The 10,340-nt window shown below is 36.5% G+C and overlaps 1 protein-coding gene across 1 annotated transcript; it reads left to right on the top strand.

Annotated features, from left to right (window-relative positions):
• The first annotated feature begins 492 nt into the window (after nucleotides 1-492).
• On the top strand, nucleotides 493-7,774 carry LOC132553308 (lectin-like). Its single transcript, XM_060217538.1, has 5 exons — nucleotides 493-733; nucleotides 1,917-1,927; nucleotides 5,272-5,368; nucleotides 6,364-6,592; nucleotides 7,724-7,774. Exons 1-5 carry the CDS (start codon nucleotides 493-495, stop codon nucleotides 7,746-7,748), a joined length of 603 nt encoding a protein of 200 aa, XP_060073521.1. The 3' UTR covers nucleotides 7,749-7,774.
• Nucleotides 7,775-10,340: the final 2,566 nt, after the last annotated feature.

Here is a 10,340-nt window from a genome sequence, read left to right as displayed (position 1 = left end):
AGGCATTTATCATGAAATGGGTAGAACACATACCGAAGATGATCTGACAATAAATCAGGTAAATTATACGTGACAAATCAAAAGTGATAGACTTACACACATTGAATAGAGTAATAATACATTTACAAAATAGTTTTATACACCAAAAAATTAGCAATGAAGAAAAAGCCGCGGTAAAAACGAAATTAACCTAAAACGAAAAAAAGGTTTTAGGTGAATTCTACTGAAATAACTTTTATCATACTTAACTTAGTTTGTGATTGTATTACAAAATCAAGTAAACAACTTCAACCGTGAGAAATAGTCGCTCATTTTTCATATAAACTCTCAATTTAAAGGTTTTACGCTGGTACGTAATTTTACGATAATGCTCTACCACTTAGTAGTATCAAGTACCTCCGGTGTGACTTAAAATTTCCAACAAGAAAACGGATTTTCAAATCTGCCTACTAAAACATTGCTTCAATAGCTGTCAGGGCGATTGAGTTAACAATGGAAAGTTCTTTGATAGTTTTTGTTTTCATGCTCATAGGTATCAGTTATCAGCAAAACATTCTTCCCGAACACAAAAGACGCCACTGCAGTGTGTTACAGACCTCGGATATCATGGAACATGCTATGCCAGAGATACGACGTATCCTTAAGCAAGAATACGAAAGTCTCCGGCGTATTCTCGAAGGTGATTTCGAAAATCTCAAAAATCAATATGAGCAACTGTTGACTGCGCTGAAAGGTAACTTTTCATTAATTAAATGTAATATATAAGTGATGAAAAATACATTAGACTGTCTTTTCCAGTGACGAAATAACCTTTATATTTTTTATCTATCAGACTTGTGATTTTTAGTTAATGAATTGCAATTTCCGTATTTTTGGACGGACGGTTTACATAAAATCTTTTCTAATCTTATCTAATTTAGATTTGAGATACTTATTAGAGTGACTGTCGCCTGATAACAACATGAAATATTGAAATACCACACAAAGTGGCTGATTTACAATGTCTAGTTGTTAAGGGTAACCAAAAAACGATGCGAGTATTATTAACGAGCGTTTTGAACTCTGGTCCATTTACAAAAACTTCGTTAAGATAACTGTTCATGGGAATTTATCACTTGCACATTCTGAATAATGCAGTTAGAAGGTCTTCCTCGCTTTTAAACAGCTTATCACTATGTAAGAAATGATTTAATTTAAAACCTATTTCATCGACCAATCAGAAACGATCAAAACTATTTACAACTGTGTATCACCGCACCAGATATTCAAGAAAAATCAAGAAAAAAAAAGGCGCGGAATTTATTTCAGAGTTAATTAACCAAGGAAGGACTTAAGAAAAGTGTCAACCTCAAATGCCTTCTTACATGAATCCCTGTAAATCAGAACTCAGAAAAGTATACGTGTAAAAATATAGAAAAACATTCAAGCAGTGACTCTTAACTCATTTCGGAATTTAGAAAAAAAAAGCACTTGCCTTAATATACACATATACTTGACGTTTACCTATATGGTTAAGTCAATTCAATATCGTGACGTCACCGAATCTTTACAATTTTCCTGAAGAGCAAAACGTATTGAAACGTACCAGGCACCCGTAGGCATTCTGTATTGATTTCATCGTTTTAGAGATTGGTTCTTATCTCTTGTGTGGAATTGTGTTTTAGTGGATGACCATTGTAAGGTGCCTAGAACACTAGTTACGACAACTAGCTGTAGATAGTTACTAGATCTTGACCAATAAATTATCTCCCTTTTCTCTCCGTTTTTACCTGGTCACATTATACCGGTTCAAACTACGTCGTTGACGGTCATATATATCTTTATAATAACACACGTGTTTACTAAATACATCTCCAAAAGCTAACCATCCTGAGAAATAACCATCTAACCTAATGTCGTAATTGTTTGGGTATCAGGCCGTGTCAGGGTTTGTGTCACTGTGCATTGTACCGATGTAACGATACGTCTCCGTATCGGCCTTGCATAGGTCAGTCAGAAAACCTAGTCTTCTTTTCCTTATTAACAAGTAAAGCACTTCGTTGAGAAAAGATAAATATTAAAAGTTAAGATCAAACGAGTTTAATTCTAAATTAACAAGAAATTAGCTCTACTATCGAAGCTTTTTCCATATTTATTTCATTTTTACATCATAACATACCATAAGTACACATACATTTACTCACGTTATCGTCGTCGTCGTCGTTATCATCCTCGTCGTCGTCATCATCATCATCATCATCATCATCATCATCATCATCATCATCATCATCATCATCATCATCATCCATATTTCTTTTATTTTTGAAAGATTTTTCAAGTTTACATCATAACATACCATAAGTACACATACATTTACTCACGTTATCGTCGTCGTCGTCGTTATCATCCTCGTCGTCATCATCGTCATCATCATCATCGTCGTCGTCATCATCATCATCATCATCATCATCATCATCATCATCATCATCATCATCCATCATCATCATCGTCATCATCATCATCATCATCATCATCATCATCATCATCATCATCATCGTCATCATCATCATCATCATCATCATCATCATCATCATCATCATCATCATCATCATCATCATCATCATCATCGTCATCGTCATCATCTATCATCCATCATCATCATCATCATCATCATCATCATCATCATCATCATCATCATCGTCATCGTCATCATCTATCATCCATCATCATCATCGTCATCATCATCATCATCATCATCATCATCATCATCATCATCATCATCGTCATCATCTATCATCCATCATCATCATCGTCATCATCATCATCATCATCATCATCATCATCATCTACCATTCATCATTATTCGATTATCAAACATCTTTATCATTTAGCACCTTCTAGATTTTCTATATCATAATTTTTGTTTGAAAGATTTTTTTCTCGTGTCTCGTGACTAAGGTTAAATTACAATGACGAATCTCCAACATGCACCATTTAAATAAAAAAACTAGGAAAATAAATAAATAAATAAATAACTGAAAAAAATAAAGAAAAAATAAGAGAGATGATTAGAATCGGTTTGAATTGATTATGAAATCGAAAACTTGATCAAATATAACTTTGTTTGATTGACAGTCTAAAGTTTCACATCCATGTAGTAATATATTTACTAGAACATCAGGTATTAGCTCAACAACAAGAATCGGATTGACATTTGGAGCAATTTCATTACATACCAGACGCAACATCTTATTACGGGATCCGTTATATATAGGGCAATATAAAAAGAAATGTTTCTCGTCTTCAGGAGAATGTATACACAAGTCACAAAATTTATTTACAGTTAAATTATAAGAAAATCTATGTTTGTTAAGGGCACTAAGTCCCATTCGTATTCTACAATGATTCACTGGATGTATTATGTCTACTTTTCTAGTGAATATCAATGAATCAATCTTAGAATGGTAAAAGTTGATGTCCCGCTTTATACACCAATACTACTGTAATGTGTAAACGATTTTCTAATGATGTTTTTAATAATTACACTTAAGGATATATAACCAGCTAACACTGTCACTAGTTACAAAATCGGCGATAGCAGCAAAACATAAAAGAAAAAGGTACCATAAAACTGATCCCGCAAGAACATTGGCATTTCCAGGCTATCTGACATAAACAAGTTGTCTTCCATACCTCCAAACCTCACAGAAATGTTCATCAAGCTGTATTTCAGTTCAACATGTTGTTCGGAAATCTTTATTGGGAACTGGCTTTTGAGTGTTGAATCAACTGCGCCATGTAAACATCAGAGATTGGGGATGCAGGAATTTCGCTATTCAGAAATGGAATATTCACAATCAGGAATCGAAAGTAGCACGCTGATCACACAGCTTGGTAGGAAGCTATCCATGCTAGCTACGTTGTATTGAAATATAAACGGTTGATATATAAAAAAGTATCTCATGTCCATGATTTCCGATCTGGTAGGTTAATACAACGGACGTGGACAATCAATCTCATATAAAATGAAAACAAGACGTCATCAATATATTTGAAAATGAAACTTAAGAATTGTATTTCTGGCCTGTTTCGACAAGCTGTTCGATAAATATAACCTCGAATGAAAAAAAAAATTGTCAGCCAACAGAGGGACACAAGTATAGTGATTAGTGTTCTTAGTACCCGGTCTGATAAAAAACATCAAGCAAATACAAATATTGCAACATAATCATAATCCAATCAAATTCCAGAAAACTAGTGCTAAATATGAACAATAGGAATATTTACAAAGAGGCCCCTGTAAAAAGTACAAGGAGAATAAGACCAGGTGTTCCGGAAGAGTAAGCGTCTTCTGCTTCTTCGACGACACCCGCAAAGTAAACCTTGATCAATCTAAGTAAGTAATGTCACCTTTTCAAACGGTATACACAACGGAATCAACAGGTAAATTAACGAACATCAAACACATCCAGCTTCATATCACACAAAGAAATAGAATATTTTTCAATGAGATCACTGTGGTGACCACAAAACTTCCGCTTAATTTTCATTAGCTTATATCTTTGGAACCCCTGTGTTGCGAGTTTTTCTACCAGTTGACGACTTCTTGCACGAAAACTTTGATAATAGGAACAGGCTCTTGAATATCGAATCAGCTGTGATATGTACCAACAGCAACATCATAGTTTGGAGATGAAGGGTTGTTGATATCTAGAAATGGAAATTTCATAATGGAGAAATTGAAACCATCACGTTTATCGTACACCTAGGTGGAAAGCTGTTTACCTGTTTATTATAGTTATTGTTATCTTTACTTGTACTGAAGACTGGACGTACCCTGACATTAAGTTTACCTGTTTTTTGTAGGCGGATCTCTGTTTAACTGTCCTTGAGGCTTGAAGTACTTCGATGTTTTCGACATTTTAATAAGGGCTATTAAAAATGCTGTAACTTGTTTCCGTCCATCTTCATTAAATGAAATAAATTCGTATGATACTTTGTTACAATATACTTCTAGTAAGTTTGTCAAGCAAAGCATCGTGGCCATATTCAGAGAGATCTCTGATTTCTGTTTCGCATACATTCACGACAGGACCTTAGTCTACAACGGGTAAGGTGGTTGGGTGGTTCATTCTTAACACTGATCCAAATATCCAAAACAGTCTTCATCAATATACCAAGCAAAAACGTACAGAGGAGCAAGTTTTCAAACTCTCGGTAAAGTTATTAGATTTGATGGGATTATATCAATCATGAATGACCTAATTCAATTTGCTTTCATTTCAAAACAAGGAGGAATGTGACTCTAAGGAAGCATATCTTGCGGAGATCAGAAGCGAGGAAGAAAATAACTTCGTCAAATCTGAGTTACGGAAAATCCACGTCAAAGGTTTGTGCATTTCTTTTGACATTTATTACCCTGAAATGGAAACGTGAATTATGAGGGAGAGCTACGTTCTTTCTTTTCATTTGTTTAATGATTATGTACAATATGAGGACGCGAAAAAAAATATTAAAAGTATGTTAATGATTTGAAGAATTAATTATGTTCGGTCAATGAACTGATTAATTCAATTTTCTACATTCATAATCAATTCACCGATCTATCCAGGAATTATTTCTTTACAACATCAACGTTTTTATTATTTCATGATTAAGAAACATTTTGGCAAATCTCAGGGTTTCGTGGAAAATTTTCCTAAACTGCATTTAGCAATTTTATCGATTATAATTACATTCAGATCATAGCGTTTAATATTTACATATGTATATATAATAATATTGATTAGTATCAGGTTTTACACTATGGAGTAAGTTCAGAAAAGAAAACAGCCGATTGACATGGCCAGCAAAATTATTGTGGTGTCTTGTGATAGTGTAATGCGATTGGGGCGGGTTATAGATGATCCTTAACCACTGAATTATTTTACCGACACTTAAAAATCTCTTCAATATTTTTTTGTCTATACTTGGTGTAACGCACCATTTTAGTCTGTAATAACTGAATCACCGTTGCCTAAGATATGTGACATATATCCCATTTTGAGTGTGAAGTAAAAATGTTCAAATTAACACAAGTGAATAGCGCCTTTTAACTTAGAGTTACACACTTAGAAATGGTATAACTAAACAATGAATTTAACTGTATCATACAGCTGTTTCGTCCTTCTGGGACTCATCAGTGATGTTAGGGGCCTAAAGTTTGAAGCCTTGGATGCGACGGAGGAAATCCAAAGTGATCGAAAGATAGGCCAAAACCTAGGTCGGGAAATGCACTATCGCCATAACAAAAAAGGACCGAAATTTCCACATATCTGATAATTTAAGAACAATGTCAAATACGTGTGTTTTTAAGGTCTCCAAACTAATTGATCTTGTTTATAGCGTACCCATCGATGACTCAGAGTTACTTTTTAGGAGGTACAGACGAAGACAACGACAATCATTGGATCTGGACAAAGGAAAAAGAAAGGATAGAATATAACGACTGGGGAGAAAATGAACCGAACGATAAAAAATTCGCGAAGAATTGCTTGACGATGAGGGCAGAGGTCGACTTTTCATGGAATGATGAAAATTGTTATTTAAAATTTCATGCAATATGCAAAAGAAGGTAAATAATTGAGCTTACTTACTTACTTACTTAATTAATTAGTTACCCCTTACTTAATTACATTATAACTTACCTAATTACTTACTTAAATACTAACTTACTTATTCAAATGTCTTTTTTGACTGTGTAAACATATGTACTGCAAAAATTACTACTCGAAAATATTGAACTAACGCATTTGAATTTAATTGATGTTATGATAAGGAGGAACGGAATTTAAATTAGGTTACTTTGTGTAAATTATACTGGAACATAACGTGAGTATAGATATAATGTGGAGGAATGGAATACATCAAATTTTATCTAAATAAGCTGCAACGTAAAGTTAATGTTTCATGTTCATGTAGGGTGGTCGGTTGGCGCAGTGGTAACGCACTTTTCTTTCGCCTAGATGTTTTGGGTTCGATTCCCCGATAGAAGGTGTTGTGTGGCAGTTAACCCCACTAACACGGGTTTTCGTCCGGTATTCCGGTTTCTTTCCACAGAAAGACCCCTCGCGTTCTTTTATCAGGGCCAGCAAATAATCTGTTTTCGCAATAGTTGTAAGATAGATTAAGTTTTTACAACATTTCAAGTTTTTGTGCGTTTTAAATCGTATCTGATATGCCCTGTTCGCTCTTAACCTATGATAAGTACTTTACATCAATTCATTTCTCTAGTCAAATGGTGAGGTACGATCAGGTGGACATGTCGAGTTCTGGAAATACTATTTACAATAAAGAACCTAAATTGTTTAGCGACATCTTTGGTCTGCCGAGAACACTTGTCATAACATCCAAAAAGCAGAGCAAGGGACATCTTTGTTACCTTACACATTTATTCGTTACGAAGTTATTATTATTATTATCATCATTATTATTGTGTGTGTGTGTAGGTGGGTGGATGGATGTGTGTGTATGCGTGTGTGTGTGTGTGTGTGTGTGTGTGTGTGTGTGTGTGCGTGTGTGTGTGTGTGTGTGTGTGTGTGTGTGTGTGTGTGTGTGTGTCTGTGTGTGTGTGTGTGTGTGTGTGTGTGTGTGTGTGTGTGTGTGTGTGTGTGTGTGTGTGTGTGTGTGTGTGTGTGTGTGTGTGTGTGTGTGTGTGTGAGGGTGTGTTGCTTTTTTCTAATATAGTAATTTCTTTTTCTTTTAGTGCAGGATTGCGCTCACCTCCTTGAAGAGAGTCCTAATCGTGTCAATTACCGGGACAGGAAAGATCAATTTGACTTCACTTTCAAACACATTTATGCATACAGGACTTATTCAGTGACTGCTTGTCAATGTTTTCAGAATTAATTTATTAATCACCTAAAGATGTGTGTACAAGTTCATGTATAGTGTCGGTCTACCCTTGGTGATGTATATCAAGTATCATTTAAACACCACGGGTAAGAAATTATACAAGAACGTTTACAGCCTTTCTACCTGTGATAAAGGACTGTACCTAGATAACAATATAATATCGATAGTTTATATTTCTCAACGTCAATCATGCTGGATACCAATAGGAATTACTTGGATTGTCACGGGAGGAGTTATTTACCTTCTCTGAATTCTGCGTTGGAGTTAAAAAATAAACTCTTGACAATATCCCACTAGAATTCGGGGGCAAAGAACAAAGTGTAGCGATAAATATGTCTGTGAAAAAAAACGTTTGTTTTCCCAACGACAGGGTTAAACTAACTTCTTTTTAAAAGAGTTCCTACTCGCGATAGATACTAGTGAACAGATAAGAGATTCACCATAGAAACTAGGAGCTGTTACGGCAACAAATGTGTGCATGCTTGTTTAAGCAAAATCTTCAAACATGGTCGGACACAATATGTAGCCTTCTGCTAACGCATCGCTACCGACTTCACCAGTGTGAGAAGGACTTGATCAAGAAATTCTACGATTTTTCTTTGTCGTTATCTAAGGACTGTAGAGTACAGATGGTAAACGAGAGTAGCCGTTTAGTTTAAACATATTTCATTGCCATTAAGCAGAAGGATTTGGCACAAGCTACATCAACATTATTAACGCCCTTTCCTTCAGAAAAAATTGCATATATACATTACATGATGGCTCAAAATAATTATGCACACAATATTTTTAATTAATATATATATGTATACTCAAATTTCATGGTTAAATAAATAAATTCGTATACAATACATCTTAAATATATCATTAAAAAAATCACACTTATTCATATTAACATGATAATAGTTATTTTTAAAGAATATATAAGATGCTTGTCACGTAAATGGCACCCTCCAGTGTAGCCAAAATAGTACTGATTGACTTCCTCTCGTTTATTCCGCTCATTCTTGAATATTCGTTTCCACTGCACCGGCTATAACCGAATGGCCCACCACTACACCGACTATAACCGAATGGCCCACCACTACACCGACTATAACCGAATGGCCCACCACTACACCGACTTTAACCGAATGGCCCACCACTACACTGACTATAACCGAATGGCCCACCACTACACCGGTTATAACCGAATGGCCCACCACTACACCGGCTATAACCGAATGGCCCACCACTACACCGACTATAACCGAATGGCCCACCACTACACCGGTTATAACCGAATGGCCCACCACTACACCGACTATAACCGAATGGCCCACCACTACACCGACTATAACCGAATGGCCCACCACTACACCGACTATAACCGAATGGCCCACCACTACACCGACTATAACCGAATGGCCCACCACTACACCGGCTATAACCGAATGACCCACTAATACACCGACTATAAGCGAATGGCCCACCACTACACCGACTATAACCGAATGGCCCACCACTACACCGACTATAACCGAATGGCCCACCACTACACCGACTATAACCGAATGGCCCACCACTACACCGACTATAACCGAATGGCCCACCACTACACCGGCTATAACCGAATGGCCCACCACTACACCGACTATAACCGAATGACCAACTAATACACCGACTATAACCGAATGGCCCACCACTACACCGACTATACCCGAATGGCCCACCGCTACACCGACTATACCCGAATGGCCCACCGCTACACCGACTATAACCGAATGGCCCACCACTACACCGACTATAACCGAATGGCCCACCACTACACCGGCTATAACCGAATGGCCCACCACTACACCGGCTATAACCGAATGACCCACCACTACACCGACTATAAGCGAATGGCCCACCACTACACCGACTATAACCGAATGGCCCACCGCTACACCGACTATACCGGAATGGCCCACCGCTACACCGACTATAACCGAATGGCCCACCAGTACACCGACTGTAACCGAATGGCCCACTACATGGCTACATTTTTACTCCATCTTTATATTGAACTATTTACAGAAGGATCATACACACACCTACTCTTACACTGCAGTATACATTTAACCGCGCCCATCATTGAGTAGTCTTTTGGCCAAATAATAGTTTGTCTACACTTAAAGACAAATACTTACGAAGGTTTCTAAGCATGACAAGACGTTATATCTACTACATGCAAAGAAATGATGGGCATTTTCATTAGGATATCCACATGCAGAGGAGGGAGAGTCGATTAGATTAACGTTGATCTTCATTTAAAGGACTGCATTTATGTCGAAGTTTGGTTAATACGATATTAAGCTTACGATCTCCAACTAGGTAGTAATCAACTACATTAAATTTCATTTTGTAGAGAGAGACGGTCTTTGAAGATCTTAAAGAGGTCGCAGTTTTAATATTAATGTCTAGATCACTCCACAACCTTAACGTTG

The sequence above is a fragment of the Ylistrum balloti genome, unplaced genomic scaffold, assembly GCF_031769215.1.
Source record: "Ylistrum balloti isolate Yb309-2 unplaced genomic scaffold, AGI_CSIRO_Ybal_v1 Utg370316, whole genome shotgun sequence".
NCBI classification, from domain to species: Eukaryota; Metazoa; Mollusca; class Bivalvia; order Pectinida; family Pectinidae; genus Ylistrum; species Ylistrum balloti.
The sequence above is the reverse complement of the archived record's forward strand: the minus strand, read 5'-3'. Positions and strand labels throughout refer to the sequence as shown.